Source organism: Electrona antarctica (assembly GCF_951216825.1).
Source record: "Electrona antarctica genome assembly, chromosome: 15".
NCBI lineage: Eukaryota > Metazoa > Chordata > Actinopteri > Myctophiformes > Myctophidae > Electrona > Electrona antarctica.
The window spans coordinates 1,815,357-1,834,773 of NC_136796.1; the positions used below are offsets into that span (position 1 = coordinate 1,815,357).

Sequence of the window (19,417 nt, forward strand, 5' to 3'; positions counted from 1 at the left end):
CAACGACAGGTCTGCTCATGAGGGCCTGGATCAACGACAGGTCTGCTCCAGGTCTGCTCATGAGGGACACGTACAGTAAGTCCTGTAGCGTCCAAAACAAATCCAGGTCTAGTCGCCCCGCCGCCGGCATGTGCACGAAACGAGCACACGCGCAACAATTTCACAGGACTGCGCCACGAAAATAATACGCTTGCGTTGTCGCTCCTCAACTTCTCTGCGCGTCCAAAATATACGTACTGTACGCCTTCTCATTGAAAATGAATTACTAGTTGTCTTAACTCTGAACCTAAATCCCAACCTTTTTGTCTTGTGAGGACCATGGAAAACGGTCCTCACAACATCTTATTTCTCGTGGGGACATTCGGTCCTTACAAGCATATTAAATAAATGTTTGACGTCTGTGTGTCCTGCCTCTCCTCCCCCCCTCCCCCACCAGGCTACCCCGTGCTGGCCCCAGCAGCCTACTACGACCAGACCGGAGCCCTGGTGGTCAACACTGGATCCAGGGGTGGTCCCGTACGCCTCATGGCGCCCGCCTCCGTCATCATATCGCCCTCTGCAGCGCAAGCAGGTAAACACTGCTCTGAACACCAGCATCCCTGTTGGATGTTTTATCTTTCTCTAGAGGCCTCTAATCATATCATTGGTGTCAGGCAGAAACCAACTGTCTCCATCGTGTAGCTTTTTGTGTTTGATCACACTGCAGAGTCACGCCAAAGCATCAACAGTAGCAGAGCTTGTAGATCTGCTACTGTTGAATTCTGAATCCTGAAAAGTAACAGCTTTGGACAGAGCGGGCAGAAAACCTTGTATCCTCCGTATTTAGATGTTTTTTTTAAAAACCCATTTCGACCAAGACAAAAAAACATAGAAAAACCCTATGTTTCCATGTCAGTCGTTCTCAAACATTTTCATATCAAGAACCCCCAAAAATATATGTAATTGGCCGCCGACCCCCATCTGAAAATATGTTGATCCAGGGACCGCCCCCCCCCCCCCCCCCCCCCCCCTGGCATTGGCTCTGAAAGAATATATATTCAAAGATTTGCACCACATTTTTACAACTTTTCAAAAATAGCAGACCTACAAGCTCGTAGCGCGGCACTCGGTGGCGCGCTACGAGCTTTTAGATCTGCTATTTTTCAATAGCTAAAGTAGAACAGAATGCTTAAAACACCAAAAGGGGTTCCTGTTCAGAAATACTTTCCCATTTTTATATTTTGTCGCATTATACAAACATTTTGGCAACATTTCCTGAAAAGTAATCGCTTTTGGAAATACGAGAGTTTCAGCTGACGGTGGTGTTTTTATATATGGAGAACGTTTGGATGAATGGGATGTAAAAGCAGTCATTCATTGCACAACAATGCTTGTGAAACCCCCTCCGTCCTCTGTCTGAAAAGGTCCGTGATCAAGTGACAAAACTATTGTTCTGCATGTTTCTTTCCCCATATCTTTAACTGACGTGCTCTCTCGCCACTGGGACGTGATATGGGGATGATTTAGTGCCCGTAATCTTTGGTTGCCGACGTTGACAATACGTTGACAATACAACCCCCTTTTTGGTGTTTGAAACATTATGTTATTATGCTTTAGCTATTGGAAAAATAGCAGATCTAGGGGGGGGGGGGGGGGGGGGGCTGAAATTGCTTCGGGCATTTAGAGAAGGCATTTATTTTATTGTTTTGTGTTAAATCTCCCAATATGGATTTTAATAGTTATCCATATATACGAAATGAACACAATTTTGTCCATTTTTCTTAGTCTCGGTGGCTTGACCAATCCATCTGAACTTGGCATATGATGGGCGTTGACTATTTGCCATATGCAGGGAGTGAGGGTCATTAAATTTTTTTTACCAGACTAGTCCATGGACTACACAGTTTTATGATTGATTTAACTACAACTAAGATATGAGCTGATGTGAATTACTGCACGGCTATTGATTTATTGTTTGCTGCTGGGCGTGAACCCTAGTTTACACCTCTCTAGTTTACACCTAGAGAAGGTGGCATAGGGTGCAGCCACACGCTCAAACACGCGCACATGACACACACACACATTCACTAGTTCCCTAGTTTACACCTCTCTAGTTTACACCTAGAGAAGGTGGCATAGGGTGGCATAGGGCGCAGCCGCGCTCAAACACGCACACATGACACACACACACATTCACTAGTTCCCTAGTTTACACCTTCTCTAGTTTACACCTAGAGAAGGTGGCATAGGGTGGCATAGGGCGCAGCCACGCGCTCAAACACGCACACATGACACACACACACATTCACTAGTTCCCTAGTTTACACCTTCTCTAGTTTACACCTAGAGAAGGTGGCATAGGGTGGCATAGGGCGCAGCCACGCGCTCAAACACGCACACATGACACACACACACATTCACTAGTTCCCTAGTTTACACCTTCTCTAGTTTACACCTAGAGAAGGTGGCATAGGGTGGCATAGGGCGCAGCCACGCGCTCAAACACATGCACATGACACACAGCACACACACACATTCACTTTCACTTTTGGAAGCGTGCAGCAGAAGAAAGAAACCGCTGCGCTAAATCTCAAAGATGGTGCCGGGATCCTTTTCATTTTGAGGATCTAGTCTCCGGTTAGATTATTTCGTTGTTGAAAGATTGGTCCTATATTAAATAACATTTTCACAGCTTTTGGTCGGTCGTGCATATCTCTATTCTCCATTTATCACTGTATGTCAGTGTCTGGATAACTGTACCTTACAGCTTACAGTAGATCCAGGTCACGTGACATGATTGAGTAGTAAAGTCAATATATTTGCTGAAACTAGCTAATATCTAACAAGCTCACACAATGCACCGGGAGCTTGTAGGTCTGTTATCATCGCTAAATATGGATCTGGGGTAGGTTGTGAGGGCCAGGGTTCGTGTGGTTAAAGATTGCCTAACACGGCCTTTCACCTAGATAGAATATTGCTCAGTCGGTCACCGTCACGCATGACTTCACAATACTGTACTTTGTGTACAGGTTCAATGTTGATTTTTGATTTAAGTTTTAGTCACATTTTAGTCACCTGGAATGTTTTAATGTTAGAGTCTAGTTTTAGACTAAAATGTGTTTTGGCGGGCCTTGCCCTTGATGCCGTCGTAATGGCTGATTTTACACTAAAGAAATAGCCGTCGTGCTGCGACGCGGTGTTGTGAGATCGGCTATTTTCTCGCTGAACCGATGTTATTCAACGCCGTGATCCCGGCAGGCACCCGTCCCTCTACACCAGAAATCATACCAGGGGCGGCGGTGGCGGATGGTAACCGCAAGGTTGCCAGTTCGAACCCTGTGGGCTCCCCCAGAGTTAGTGTCGAAGTGTCATTGAGCAAGACTCTGAACCCCTAATTGCTCCCGATGTGCTGGTTGGTACCTTGCATGGCTTCCACCGCAATCGGTGTGTGAATGTGTGTGTGAATGGGTGAATGTAATGCACAATCTCTGTAAAGCGCCTTGGATAAAGGTGCTATATAAATGCACCATTTACTATTTTATCACGGTGGCTGGGCCAGGCTGGGCCAGGCTAGGTGAGACACGACCTTTGACACCATCGAAACGTCTCGAAAGAAGAGCAGGGAGACAAAATATGACCATCCCAAATGTAGACGTTAAATTGTATTAACCCATTTAGACCTAAGTTCGATTCTACGAATGCCTTCTAAATCATGACAAGTTTTCTATGTCAGTCGCCCCCAAAATCGGCTCAACGGAAAGTTACATAGTGCCTCTTTTAAACAGGAGAGGGAATTAGTATAGCTGCTCTGTGGTGTAATTTACAGTTAAAATATCACATCCCCAGATAGACACGGCAGTGAGTAACACAATCACGTCAGGAGTGATTGGTGGAGGAGGCGTTTGTTGACAGACGTGCTGTACTGTAGTACACTTACTGTAGTACAGTAAGGGTCACTCATAGGGTGACTCAGGGACTAGTGGAAACCCTGCAGGGCAGCCACACCACACACACCAACCACACACACACACACACACACACACCACACACACACAGTCATCATGGACCCGCGACTCGCTGTGAAGGCTGCATTAGAGCCTATATGTCATATGTGGTATGCGCCGCCCTTATCGTATTAGATTCTCTTTTTTTTTATGTTTTTTTTTTTGTGGCTTTCTCCCTTTATTTTATATTTTTTTATGGAGGGACAGACAGTAGGCCGACAGGAAATGGGGAGAGAGATGGGGAGAAGACATGCAGTAAAGAACATCGGGATCGGGAGTCGAACCCGCGGCACACTGCCAGACTGGATTACCAGCCAAGGTGCCTGGACCGCTGAGCCATGGCCCAGGCCATCGTATTAGATTCTAATACGATCACGTAGGGCATTCATTTACGAGTTAAAACATGGAGATAATTCTGCCCGACATCAATGATAACCATATCATTGTGTCTCCTTGTATCTCCAAGAATGTTACTTTTCAGAAACTTGACCGATGGCAACGACATACTATATAAAACGTGAAAAACAATGTACTAAACCACGGCGTCATCCTCGTCTCTCTCTCTCTCCCATTAGTCGCGGCGGCCGCGGCCTCGGCGGGCGGGGCCAACGGCGGCCTGGGAGGCGGCGGTAACGGACCGTTCCGCGCCATGCAGCAGCACCAGCAGCAGCAGCACCAGCAGCAGCAGCAGGGCTGCAGCCCAGGGGGCCCCGGGGGGCCCGCCATGGGCGGCAGCTCCTTCTACGGCTCCTCGTCGCTCAGCTCCTCCTCCCAGAGCTCCTCGCTCTTCTCCCAGGGCTCGGGCCCCCCGCAGGGCCCCGGAGGGCCCCCCGGCTCCGCCGCCTCGCTGGGCTTCAGCCAGCAGGGGTCCTCGTCCCTCGGGGCCACGCTGGGAGCCCTGGGAGGCTTCGGCACCGCAGGTAACTGTAATAATAATAATAATATCTTTATTGTCCCGAAAGGATTAGTCATCTTCAGTCTGTTACACCATAGAGCAGGGGTGGGCAACTGGCGGCCCGGGGGCCACATGCGGCCCCCCACCTTCACTTAATGCGGCCCTCAGGTTAATATCAGAATACTGATATATTATTGACAAAAACTAAAAACAATGGAAGGCAAAACATTGAAATGCAAATATGTCAAGTCAAAATACATCATAAAATAAAGTGCTTACGAAATAAATACGTTTTTTAACAAGTTCTTAAAACCGTCGACAGACTCTGCATTCTTTAGCTCAAAGGGCAGGGCGTTCCACAAAGTGGGGGCAACCACTGCAAATGCACGGTCACCCTTTGTTTTGAGTCTAGTTGTTGGAATACACAGAAGGCCTTTATCAGAGGACCTGAGAGAACGTGTATTTGGCTTTGAATGCAGTAGTTCGGTGATGTAAAGTGGAGCCAACCCGTGTAATGCCTTATATGTTAAGAGAATTTTGAATTGATTGATCCTAGATTTGACAGGTTTAGAGGCCTTGTTGCCCCTAGAGTTTCACACAGAGATGAATAAAACATCTCTGGCCTGCAACTAGGAACTGCTGCCCTCTGCTGCCCTCTCCTCTGCCACTGCAGCTGTCTATCTGTCAAGCTTCTCAACTCAGTGTATATCGAGTGAGAGAGATATTCCAACATCGATAATAGTCGGGGAAACCCTCATGGATTCAAGTGCTCAGTCGCCAAGACTGATTTCACTCATTTGGGTTCCTTAGAAGCCAGCACACTGCACACCGAAAACAGCAGATCTACAAGCTCTCAACACGTCGCACTGCAACGTGTTGTGAGCTTGTAGATCTGCTGTTTTCGGTTATTTATTGGTTATGTTAGGATTAAAGCGTATTTCAAGCGATCAAACTAGCAATTTAGAAGCAGTAGCTTCCATGAACATGAGGAAAACAGATGACAGATGTCATAAAAGAACATGAACATGAGGAAAACAGATGACAGATGTCATAAAAGCAAACTGGTTGGATGAATGTGGAACACACTGTAGGTTTAGAATAATAATTTAAATCATCATTAACCTTCAGTAATGATGAAACAAATAGCCGCCATCTTTCTCAAGACTATATATTTATTTGTGAATGATCTTTCATTCACAAATATAAAAAATCACACCCGTGTGAACTGAGTGGTGTAAGGTTTTATATAGCATGATCAGCTGTGGTCTGACGTAATGTCTGACGTAATGAAATCACACAAAATATGTTAAGTAAAAAAAGCTATCATTTTTGATAAATGTATGTATCACACCCGGATGTGATTTCACAACTGGCTTTTTTTGCGCAGAGAAAATGACCACGGTTGCTACGGTCATCCAGTTCACACGGGTGTGATTTAATTACGTCAGAAATTATTTTGAACATAGCAACCATGGTCATTTTTTTATGCACACAAAAGCCAGTTGTAGGAGTGGTTTACACCACTCAATAGGAGTGGTTTACACCACTCAAAAAATGGTAGGGGAGGCCGTGGCTCAGCGGTCCAGGCACCTTGGCCGGTAGCCCAAGTCTGGCAGTGTGCCCGCGGGTTCGACTCCCGATCCCGACGGCCTTTACTGCATGTCACCTCCCATCTCTGTCAGCCTACTGTCTGTCCCTCTATAAAAAATATAAAATAAAGGCGAAATCCACAAAAAAATGGTAAGCTCACCGGGTCCCCGATGCACGCGACAGGCACCCCCCACATCTGGACCATTATTAGTGTATACTGGAACAGACTATTGCTTATCTTTTGGCAGCCTGATGAATGGCATCAAAGGAAGTAAGGGGGGGGGGGTGTATTGTAGGACGAAATCGCTGTAGTCATCCGTAGGCGACAACAAATGAAAGGAATTTAAACCGTTTAAAAAAACTCTTAAGCCTGTTAATTGCCAACAAGTTTGAAGTTGGGACACATAGTCAATGTAGTCCTTTATCAAATACAAATTTCTTTTTTCCCGTAGGCTTTATTTTTTTTATTTTTAATGATGTGGCTGCATATGCTTGGATGGAAACTTACAGTAGCTATGCACACGTCGACTAGTGGGTCCTTTTAAGATATTTTTTGGTAGAAGGTCATGGGTTCGATTCCCGCTGGGGACGCTGTGGGCACTGGGGGCGTGTTCCCTCCTCCGCGTCATCAGTGCCCATACCTGAGGCGGGGTTGGCGGAAGGGTCTTTCTGTGTGGAGTTTGCAAAAAATAATGTAATGCTCGAACGATTCTCAGACTCTGATTTACTACAGTATGCTACAACCGCAAGCCCACATTAACTCTCTGACACGAGTCTTCCATCGCAGCCTCTGCACCTGTCCAAAATTCATAAATAACTTTTACTGGATCACTTGTCCACTAGCCTGGGTTCCACCTATGCTTTCTATGGCATAGGCAGCTCCCGGCAGGATCCTTAAAACACAAAGGGGTTCCCGCCCAGAATGTGTTAATGTATTTGGTCAAATTGTAACGGACCGAGATTAATTGAAAGTGTGTGGAGGTTATCAAAGCGAGTAACCTCGTCAACAAAAAACGCTTGCGGGACAAAATGTTTGATAAGCTACTAAATCACTTCAAAGTGGGAACAATCTGTTGCACTTGGAGGCATTTGGGCTCCGTTCTCAACCCGAAGAATGGGTCAACTGTCCTCGGTCAGCGGATGCCAGGTTTTGCGAGTGTAATAAGCAACCGGAGGTTTATGAAAACGAGCCCCAAATAAGTGACTAGGATACATGAGCACTTTTTATTTATTTTTTTAGATTTGTTTTTGGCTTTTTGCCTTTTATTAAATGTTTTTTTTTGTGGCTTTCGCCTTTATTTTATATATTTTATGGAGGGACAGACAGTAGGCTGACAGGAAATGGGGAGAGAGATGGGGGGAAGACATGCAGTAAAGGCCGGACTGGATTACCAGCCAAGGTGCCTGGACCACTGAGCCATAGCCCAGGCCGGCTTTTTGCCTTTATTGATAGATACAAGTGAAGACTGACAGGAAAGAGGGGGAGAGACACGCAGCAAAGGTGGTCATGAGCGGGACTCGAACACGCAACGCGCTGTCAGGCCAAAGCCTATATGTGGCATGCGCCTGGACCACTAGGCCAGTGGGCGCCCCTGGACCACTAGGCCAGTGGGCGCCCCTGGACCACTAGGCCAGTGGGCGCCCCTGGACCACTAGGCCAGTGGGCGCCCATGGACCACTAGGCCAGTGGGCGCCCCTGGACCACTAGGCCAGTGGGCGCCCCTGGACCACTAGGCCAGTGGGCGCCCCTGGACCACTAGGCCAGTGGGCGCCCCTGGACCACTAGGCCAGTGGGCGCCCATGGACCACTAGGCCAGTGGGCGCCCCTGGACCACTAGGCCAGTGGGCGCCCCTGGACCACTAGGCCAGTGGGCGCCCCTGGACCACTAGGCCAGTGGGCGCCCCTGGACCACTAGGCCAGTGGGCGCCCCTGGACCACTAGGCCAGTGGGCGCCCCTGGACCACTAGGCCAGTGGGCGCCCCTGGACCACTAGGCCAGTGGGCGCCCCTGGACCACTAGGCCAGTGGGCGCCCCTGGACCACTAGGCCAGTGGGCGCCCCGATACATGAGCACTTTTAAACCTATACACTTCAGCTGTTTGAAAATGGCCGACCTACAATCAATCAATGCGACGTGTTGTGGGCTTGTAGATTTATTTTCAAAAACTCATTGATTTTTTTATTATTATTTTTTTAACATTTTAACAGTACAAAAACTACAAATATGGTACAGGAATCCCTTAGATTTTTAACTCCTGAGAGCGTAAAATGAAGCTTCCAAATGGACCCTTAGATTTTTAACTCCTGAGAGCGTAAAATGAAGCTTCCAAATGGACCCTTAGATTTTTAACTCCTGAGAGCGTAAAATGAAGCTTCCAAATGGACCCTTAGATTTTTTACTCCTGAGAGCGTAAAATGAAGCTTCCAAATGGACCCTTAGATTTTTTACTCCTGAGAGCGTAAAATGAAGCTTCCAAATGGACCCTTAGATTTTTAACTCCTGAGAGCGTAAAATGAAGCTTCCAAATGGACCCTTAGATTTTTAACTCCTGAGCGTAAAATGAAGCTTCCAAATGGACCCTTAGATTTTTAACTCCTGAGAGTGTAAAATGAAGCTTCCAAATGGACCCTTAGATTTTTAACTCCTGAGAGCGTAAAATGAAGCTTCCAAATGGACCCTTAGATTTTTAACTCCTGAGCGTAAAATGAAGCTTCCAAATGGACCCTTAGATTTTTAACTCCTGAGAGCGTAAAATGAAGCTTCCAAATGGACCCTTAGATTTTTAACTCTTGAGAGCGTAAAATGAAGCTTCCAAATGGACCCGCATGGTTTAATTTTACACTCTCAAAATTTAGATTATTGGTAAAATTCTGCATCAGTTAATTTATAATAAATCTACACAACTAGAGAATGTATAAGAATTGTTATTTTGACCAACGTTTGCCTGTTATCTCTCCTAACAAAAAATATTCTACATTGTGGGTCTAAATGGAGAGGCTAAATGTCATTCAAAATGGTGGTTCACTCTGTGGCTCAAATGCCCAATATATAAATAATGGGCTTGAAAACCACTGATTTTAATCTGTGCACTGTCACCCCCTAGTGGCCAACTCCAGCGGCGGCAGTGGCTCCAGACGGGACTCGCTGACGGGCAGCAGTGACATGTACAAGCGCACGCCCTCCAGCCTCACCCCCATTGGCCACGGCGGCTTCTACAACGGCACGCTGGGCTTCAGCTCCTCCCCCGGGCCCGTGGGCATGCCCCTGCCCAATCAGGGGCCCTCGCACTCCCTCACGCCCCCGCCCTCCCTGTCCAATCACAGCTCGTCGTCCAACCTCAACCTCGGCACTTATGGTACGTAACGTAACAACTGTGTGCAACTTTTTGTAATCTATTTTATACACATTTATGTATATTTGAATTTATATATAAATGCTATTGAAAAATAGCAGATATACAAGCTCGTATACAAGCTCAAGCTCGTAGCTCGTAGCTCGTAGAGTGCCAACACTGCAAGCTTGTACATCTCATCTACTATTTTTGAAAAATCGTGAAAATGTAGCGCAAATCTTTGAATATATATTCTTTCAGAGCGAGCGGTATTTATTGGCATGAGAAAACATACGTTTACATTGCCAAAGAAAGTGCATTTGACGTTTTTCAGAAAACGTAGCTGTTTTTTAGAATTGGCCTCAGGTCTAAATGGGTTAAGATATATAAAATATATATTTGATTTGTTCGATTAGGCTCTCTATTAAGTGGGGGTCCGGGGACCCCCAGTGGTCTTTGACGGGGTTCCAGGGGGTCCCCAGACAAAATGGTTAACATAGCATGACAATAATGTGAACCACTATCCATTCACACAGTACGTTGGCGATTCAAAAACAGCAGATCTACAAGCTCGCTTTTGAACATTTCTGGAAACGTATCGAAAATGTTTTAAACATAAATCTTCTCTTCTGGGGGTCCCTGGCACAAAGCCTTCTCAGATGTGGGTCTACGGTAAAATACAAAATAATCAATTTGGGTGTCCTTGACCTTGACATGAAAATGTTTGAGAAGCACTGCTTCCCCCTGTTGAGCGCCACGTCTGTTCAACTGTATTTTGGAAGTGCTGAATTTCAACGAAAGCGGTTGCGCCTCTCTGCCAGTTCCAGGGCAGACAAGCGGTTGCGCCTCTCTCTGCCAGTTCCAGGGCAGACAAGCGGTTGCGCCTCTCTCTGCCAGTTCCAGGGCAGACAAGCGGTTGCGCCTCTCTGCCAGTTCCAGGGCAGACAAGCGGTTGCGCCTCTCTGCCAGTTCCAGGGCAGACAAGCGGTTGCGCCTCTCTGCCAGTTCCAGGGCAGACAAGCGGTTGCGCCTCTCTCTGCCAGTTCCAGGGCAGACAAGCGGTTGCGCCTCTCTGCCAGTTCCAGGGCAGACAAGCGGTTGCGCCTCTCTGCCAGTTCCAGGGCAGACAAGCGGCTGCGCCTCTCTGCCAGTTCCAGGGCAGACAAACGGTTGCGCCCAGGGACGGATTAACCCCCACGAGGGCCCCTGGGCCGGTACGTTTTGCAGGGCCCCCATAGCACGCGTGCGCGCGACATTTTCGTGATTTTCCGTGTTTTTATCATCTTTTTTTACCTAAATTTAACTAAATCAATGGCCAATGAAGGGACCCAGGAGCCCTTTTCAGGGCGTCACATCTATTACCGCGCAGTCCAGTTTCTCTGAAGGGCCCCTGAGAGCCAAGGGTCCCTGGGCCACAGCCCCACTGGCCCAATGGCTAATTTGTCCCTGGTTGCGCCTCTCTCTGCCAGTTCCAGGGCAGACAAACGGTTGCGCCTCTCTCTGCCAGTTCCAGGGCAGACAAGCGGTTGCGCCTCTCTCTGCCAGTTCCAGGGCAGACAAGCGGTTGCGCCTCTCTCTGCCAGTTCCAGGGCAGACAAGCGGTTGCGCCTCTCTCTGCCAGTTCCAGGGCAGACAAACGGTTGCGCCTCTCTCTGCCAGATCCAGTGCAGTCAAACGGCTTGGCTCCCCCTGGTTTAGGTTAATTAATCCCTGGCCGACAAACCGGCAGGACGGGTGCAACCGCTAATTGGGTATTTTAATCGACCGGTGGCCAAAAGCCAGATGGCCTTCGAGGGGGAGTCTCACCTCGACCATCTCGCTAAATTAACATTATGCAACATGGTTTTAAAGGCCTACGCAGATTGATAGGACAGGACCTGTGAAAGGATTGTGTGCACACCTTAGGAATGTACCACTGAAAAATGAATAAATATTTAAGTTGTGGTGAAAACTATTAACCCATTTTGGCCTGACGTAGACATTTTAAAAAATGTCTTCTAAATCCTCCAGTTTTCTGAAAAACCTCATGTTTCTAGGTCAGTGGTGCTCAATATTTCATGTCAAGGACCGCAAAGATTATATGTAATTGGCCGCCGACCCCCATCTGAAAATATGTTGTTGCAGGGACCTCCCCCAGAAGCAAAGATTTGAGTTAAAAATATATATTCCAAATATGCGTCACGTTTTCACGATTTTTCAAAAATAGCAGACCTACAAGCTCGTAGCGCGCCACTCGGTGCCGCGCTATGAGCTTGTAGATCTGCTATTTTTCAATAGCTGAAGTATAACATAATGCTTGAAACACCAAAAGACATTTTTATTGTATTTTTTTTTAATTGAAAAGAATTGTTGTTCATCAGGCCGTTTTTATTTATTCATGACATTAGTCGTGATAAATGTGACTCTCGCTAGTTTTAGATTCCTCATCAATTAGAAAAAGAAGATATAGTGATTTTGGTGACTTAATTGTACATGATGATGTATTGATCGGCCCCTGCTGCGGCCGATGCTAATGCTACATGATGCTAATGCTACATGATGATGTATTGATCGGCCCCTGCTGCGGCCGATGCTAATGCTACATGATGCTAATGCTACATGATGATGTATTGATCGGCCCCTGCTGCGGCCGATGCTAATCGCAGACACAAATCTGTTAATTTCACACTGTTGTTCGTTCCCACACCAGCCCTAAAAACCTGATATGATACTTTGTCATAACGGCAGCAAAAACAAATGTGTGGATCTGCAAGTTGAGCTTGAGTCTGGAAGCGCTTTTAGGCGAGACAAAAGGCCCACTCACTTTCTTCTTATTGATTCATTTATTGTCAAGTCTTTAGGGCAGAGTTCCCCAATTAATTTTCCTCAAGGGCCATATTTTGACTAGGGAACCAGGCTGGGGGCCGAGTCCGCACGCAAGAAAAATTGGTTTTTTTATTTTTTCATTAATTAATTAAAAATTGTTCTCAACCAGTGGTCCGGGGACCACCAGTGGCCCTTGAGGGGGTGCCCAGTTTGACATGCATAGGCTACTGACCCCCATTTAATGCCATTTATATCTGGGACACCCCCACAAAACAAAACTTTTTTTCTTTTTTTTTTGGGGTGAATTCTTCCATGGGCTACAAGGGGGCGGCCCGCAAATGGCCCGCGGGCCGCCTATTGGAGAACCCTGGGTTAGGGGGACCATCTGGGCCTGGTGATTTCCCCTGGCGAGTCTTTTCCACGTTCCAATCTTCCACTTCCACTCACCTCTTCTTTCTCTTATCCTCGACTCCCGCGGCGCCCCGACACCGGGGACGTGACAGTATGAACATCTCATGTCACCATTGTTGTGGCAAACATAATTGCGATTATGGATATTATCACGATAATCAAAATATGCTTCAAACTTAAAAAAATACCACTTTCGTTTAATCACTCGAACCCCCAGCATCCCTGTTCTATTACATTCTATAGCATCTCCTATCCTGCACCTCGACAGTGGGTGCAGGGCCAATAACAACCTCGACGGCTGTGGCTCAGGAGGTAGAGCAGGTCGTCCAATGATCCATGGGTCGGCGGTTCGAATCCCGGCTCCTCCTGTCTACATGTCGAAGTGTCCTTGGGCAAGACACTGAACCCCAAATTGCTCCCGATGTGCTGGTTGGTACCTTGCATGGCTTCCGCTGCAATCGGTGTATGAATGTGTGTGTGAATGGGTGAATGTAATGCACAATCTATGTAAAGCGCCTTGGATAAAGGCGCTATATAAATGCACCATTTACCATTTCGACAGTGGGTGCAGGGCCAATAAGGGCCCTATCCTGCACCTCGACAGTGGGTGCAGGGCCAATAAGGGCCCTATCCTGCACCTCGACAGTGGGTGCAGGGCCAATAAGGGCCCTATCCTGCACCTCGGCAGTGGGTGCAGGGCCAATAAGGGCCCTATCCTGCACCTCGACAGTGGGTGCAGGGCCAATAAGGGCCCTATCCTGCACCTCGACAGTGGGTGCAGGGCCAATAAGGGCCCTATCCTGCACCTCGACAGTGGGTGCAGGGCCAATAAGGGCCCTATCCTGCACCTCGACAGTGGGTGCAGGGCCAATAAGGGCCCTATCCTGCACCTCGACAGTGGGTGCAGGGCCAATAAGGGCCCTATCCTGCACCTCGACAGTGGGTGCAGGGCCAATAAGGCAATAAATAGACAACGTTTCGACCTGACGAAGATCTGTCAAGATCGAAACGTTGTCTATTTATTCAATAAAGTAATTATTTACCAAAAGAATGGTGTGCGGGCCCTACCTCCTTCCACCATTGTTGTGGCAAACATAATTGCGATTATGGATACTATCACGATAATCAAAATATGCTTAAATTTAACTTAAAAAATACCACTTTTGTTGGTGACTTGAACCCCCAGCATCCCTGTTCTATTTTTTTGCGAGTCGATTTCCGATTACCAAGTGAAGTAAGAGCGTACCAAATGAACCAAGTGAAGTAAGAGCGTACCAAATGAACCAAGTGAAGTAAGAGCGTACCAAATGAACCAAGTGAAGTAAGAGCGTACCAAATGATTACCAAGTGAAGTAAGAGCGTACCAAATGATTACCAAGTGAAGTAAGAGCGTACCAAATGATTACCAAGTGAAGTAAGAGTGTACCAAATGATTACCAAGTGAAGTAAGAGCGTACCAAATGATTACCAAGTGAAGTAAGAGCGTACCAAATGATTACCAAGTGAAGTAAGAGTGTACCAAATGATTACCAAGTGAAGTAAGAGCGTACCAAATGCGCTCTTCATAGGTCCGTTTTATCAAGTTTTGAGGGTTTAAGTGGTGCTGAATTTGCAGCTCAACCAAAGCTAAATCATGTGTATGTGTATGACGGAGGACAATTTCACCATACATTTAAATCTATCTAATCCACTGAGACCAGATTCTACAAAGGTCTTCTAAATCATGACATGGGGGAAACAAACCTATGTTTCTATATCAGTGGTTCTCAAACTACTTCATGTCAAGGACCCCAAACATATTATGTATTTGTCCGCCGACCCCCATCTGAAAATATGTTGTTTCAGGGACCCCCCCCCCCCCCCTCCCAGAAGCAAAGATATGAGTTAAAAAAATGTTTGCTGTGAAAGAATATATATTCAAATATTTGCACACTTTTTCAAGATTTTTCAAAAAATGGCAGATCTACAATCTGCTATTTTTCAACAGCTTAAAGTGTAAAATGCTGATTATTACAGTGTATCGCGATAAAACGATAATAACGACTATCGTCCCATCTCTACCCCCCTCCCCCTCAGGAGGCCTGACCAACGGCAGCGGGCGCTTCATCTCGGCGGCGCCGGGCGCCGAGGCCAAGTACCGCAGCGCGGCCAGCTCGGGAGGCTCCTCCCTCTTCTCGCCCAGCAGCCAGCTGTTCCCGTCGTCGCGGCTCCGCTACGGCATGTCTGACGTGATGCCGTCGGGACGCAGCCGCCTGCTGGAGGACTTCAGGAACAACCGCTACCCCAACCTGCAGCTGAGGGACATCGCAGGGCACATCATGGAGTTCAGCCAGGACCAGCACGGCAGCAGGTACACACACACACACACACACACACACACACCGTGTACACACACACACACACAGTACACACACACACACACACCATAGAGTTAGGATGGGAGCATTCAGAAATTCGCACCATAGCTCTGGTCCATAGCTCTAATGCGTTGCATGTAGAGCTATGTTACTGTACTGTCAACTTCCGGGGCTCGCATGAATGCAGACCAGCCTCTCGTCTTTAGCGTAAATAAAAAGAACGTTTTTGCTACTCACCAAAACAAAGGCGGGTTGTGCCATTGGAAAGCCTACTTTCCTTAGTGGGAGCACTCTGAGCCCCCTCCCCCCACACGTATAAACAGTACTTTTTGGCCAAAAAGGGATTTTGTTTCCACCGGGAAAAAAATACTTTTAGTTACTCCACTGCGCCCTCTACCGATATTGCCCAGAGAACTGCCTCATAGAGAATATTTTTCCTCCAGTGAAAGAAAATCCCTTTCTGTCCAAAATTGTTTATACGTGTGGTGGGGGACTCAGAGTGCTTGGTCTCTAAACTGCCTCCCCCTGGCCAGCCGGGGCTCCTGATGGAGGGGAAAGGAACTCGTCAGAATAACGTGTTCCTTTCCACGTGCTACGTCCGGCTGGGGAAACTCTCCCCTGTCAGGTGTAAAGGAGCAGCTTGGACTCCTCGTGCATAGAAGGAAGCATGAGGTCAGTCCGCTGCCCCCCCCCCCCCCCCCCCCCCCCCAGGTTGGCAGAGGAAGTGTAGCGCCCAGGATTACATTAGATAATTGACACTGGGTGAAAATGGGTTACAAAATCGTGGGATAAAATGTATTTAAAAAAAAAAAAGACATGTAGTTTATAAACATGCTTGGCCACCAGGCAGCAGCCCTGGGCTGTGGAACGATCCAGGAGAGGGTCTAGGTTGTTCCAGACCCTGTAATAACCAAGCAGGCGCTTTCTTGACTAGGCAGACGACCTCCTCCTCCGGAATGCTCCAGTAATGCACCATGACGTTCTGTCTGGCACATTCCAAACATTCTCCCTCCACTCCGTTCCCCTCCTCCTCCTCTTCTCTCTCTCCCTCTGGGGCTCTGCCCTCTTAAACTCCACTCCGTTCCCCTCCTCCTCTTCTCCCTCTCCCTCTGGGGCTCTGCCCTCTTAAACTCTACTCACACTCACCTTTTCATCTGCCTTTACTCTGGCTTGCATCACTCACGCTGGAGCAAGCTACAGTACCACGCCAGGCTGTCCCGCCTCGAGCCTCCTCGACCCGTAACACTTGACCTACCACGTGTTTCGGACCTTATCACCCGATAATCAAGAGACTGTTCGTAATCACATCAGCACCTTAGAAATACCCCCAGTATGTGATAATCAACATACTGGGAAATCCGGAACTGAAACTATAGGAGCGTTTGCTTTTTGTGTCAATGATGGAGGCGCGCCTCCGTCATTGACACAAAAAGCAAAAGTGTCTGGTGGCCTTGAGCCACGTGAGGCACCGCCGAGCGAGTCGCCGTGCCGAGCGTTGCGACGGCCACCAGACCCGACTCAGCGCCGTCCGAGTTACGTCCCGATAGGCAGAGAATAGTAAATATTAGTAGCCCCTAGTTTCCATGCCCTGACAATAGAGTTGGAAATGACACGGCCATGCCGTTCACTCCTCCACACTTTTCCCCCCAAAACAATCTGTTTCTATTTCTACGATACGTCGCTGAACAGAATGGGGGAAAAGCAAGCGTGTCTGACAGGTAGCAGATGAACCTAAGTCAGACGAGCCGTACCAAACCAACTCCCTTCAGGAGAATGAACACACGGTGTGTGTGTGTGTGTGTGTGTGTGTGTGTGTGTGTGTGTGTGTGTGCCTTACTGTGTTCCCTGCAGTAAATTAAAACTAAGCTATGCTGACTAAAACTAAGACTAAATATACTGACAATTTCGTCAACAAATAAAAACTAGACTAAAATGTTAGGAAGGTACTAGTGGACAAGAGATCCACTATACGTCATTTTACACTTGGTTGCATGCTGAAAATAGCCAATACAAGCTCAACGCTGCAACGCGTCGTGAGCTTGTAGATCGGCTATTTTCAGCAAGTGTAAATACAGTCATTACGACGGCATCAAGGCCCGCCAAGACACTGTTCTGTGTTGCCTCCTCCTCCAGGTTCATCCAGTTGAAGTTGGAGCGGGCCAGCTCTGCCGAACGCCAGCTGGTCTTCAGCGAGATCCTGCAGGCGGCGTACCAGCTCATGGTCGACGTCTTTGGGAACTACGTCATCCAGAAGTTCTTTGAGGTGTGTGTGCGTGCGCGCAAGCGCGTGTGTGTTGTGTGTGTGTGTGTGCAGGGGGTTATTATAACTACCGTAGGTTTTGGGAAATCTTATTAAATTCCTCTCAATATGTAGCACACCTTTTTAAACTTAACTATTTTCAGTGACAATCAATCAACTTGTCACAACACAATTACATAACGGCGAGGTGAGACTCTTGTTTATGCAGGTTTTCACGTCGAGGAGCAAAGAAATTACAAGTGGAAATAAGATGAGCACAAAAGAAGGCAGCGTGTTAAACTCAGTATCTTGTCATTTAAAGAAGCCACTATTTATTTCACCAGAGGGCGAACTTAAAGCCATGTGTGAAAACGCCACCTATAACCCCATGGTATAATCCCTGTATTGTATTGTGTCTCTAGTCACTACACCACCAGGTAGCCTACATTCTTCTGTATTGTATTGTGTCTCTAGTCACTACACCACCAGGTAGCCTACATTCTTCTGTATTGTATTGTGTCGTCTCTAGTCACTACACCACCAGGTAGCCTACATTCTTCTGTATTGTATTGTGTCTCTAGTCACTACACCACCAGGTAGCCTACATTCTTCTGTATTGTATTGTGTCGTCTCTAGTCACTACACCACCAGGTAGCCTACATTCTTCTGTATTGTATTGTGTCTCTAGTCACTACACCACCAGGTAGCCTACATTCTTCTGTATTGTATTGTGTCGTCTCTAGTCACTACACCACCAGGTAGCCTACATTCTTCTGTATTGTATTGTGTCGTCTCTAGTCACTACACCACCAGGTAGCCTACATTCTTCTGTATTGTATTGTGTCGTCTCTAGTCACTACACCACCAGGTAGCCTACATTCTTCTGTATTGTATTGTGTCGTCTCTTGTCACTACACCACCAGGTAGCCTACATTCTTCTGTATTGTATTGTGTCGTCTCTTGTCACTACACCACCAGGTAGCCTACATTCTTCTGTATTGTATTGTGTCGTCTCTAGTCACTACACCACCAGGTAGCCAGCATTCTTCCGAGGAGACAATAGCTGCAGTGTATTCCTATGGATTAAGGGGGGATTTAGCGCAGGGCTTAAGTTGTTGGTGTTTGGCAGTAGTGGAGTAAGTACATTTCTCTCCCCCCCCCCATCTCTCCACTGGTCAGTTTGGCAGCCTGGACCAGAAGCTGGCGTTGGCGGAACGCATCCGAGGCCACGTGTTGTCCCTGGCGCTGCAGATGTACGGCTGTAGGGTCATCCAGAAAGCCCTGGAGTTCATCCCCTCAGACCAGCAGGTCATCGTGAGTACAGCTCCCTAACTCCTCAGACCAGCAGGTCATCGTGAGTACAGCTCCCTAACCCCTCAGACCAGCAGGTCATCGTGAGTACAGCTCCCTAACCCCTCAGACCAGCAGGTCATCGTGAGTACAGCTCCCTAACCTGACCCTAACCCCTCAGACCAGCAGGTCATCGTGAGTACAGCTCCCTAACCTAACCCTAACCCCTCAGACCAGCAGGTCATCGTGAGTACAGCTCCCTAACTTAACCCTAACCCCTCAGACCAGCAGGTCATCGTGAGTACAGCTCCCTAACTTAACCACTAACCCAGGAGTTCATCCCCTCAGACCAGCAGGTCATCGTGAGTACAGCTCCCTAACTTAACCCTAACCCCTCAGACCAGCAGGTCATCGTGAGTACAGCTCCCTAACCTAACCCTAACCCCTCAGACCAGCAGGTCATCGTGAGTACAGCTCCCTAACTTAACCCTAACCCCTCAGACCAGCAGGTCATC

The 19,417-nt window shown here is 47.6% G+C and overlaps 1 protein-coding gene across 1 annotated transcript in view; it reads left to right on the top strand.

Annotated features, from left to right (window-relative positions):
* The window catches only part of pum1 (pumilio RNA-binding family member 1), a gene marked incomplete at its 5' end in the record, with an annotated part of 118,667 nt that overhangs the window by 71,642 nt on the left and 27,608 nt on the right, over window positions 1-19,417 (top strand). The window contains 6 exon segments of the mRNA XM_079521746.1: window positions 437-571; window positions 4,559-4,903; window positions 9,573-9,824; window positions 15,093-15,366; window positions 17,507-17,636; window positions 18,792-18,926. Coding sequence (XP_079377872.1) covers window positions 437-571; window positions 4,559-4,903; window positions 9,573-9,824; window positions 15,093-15,366; window positions 17,507-17,636; window positions 18,792-18,926 — 1,271 coding nt within the window.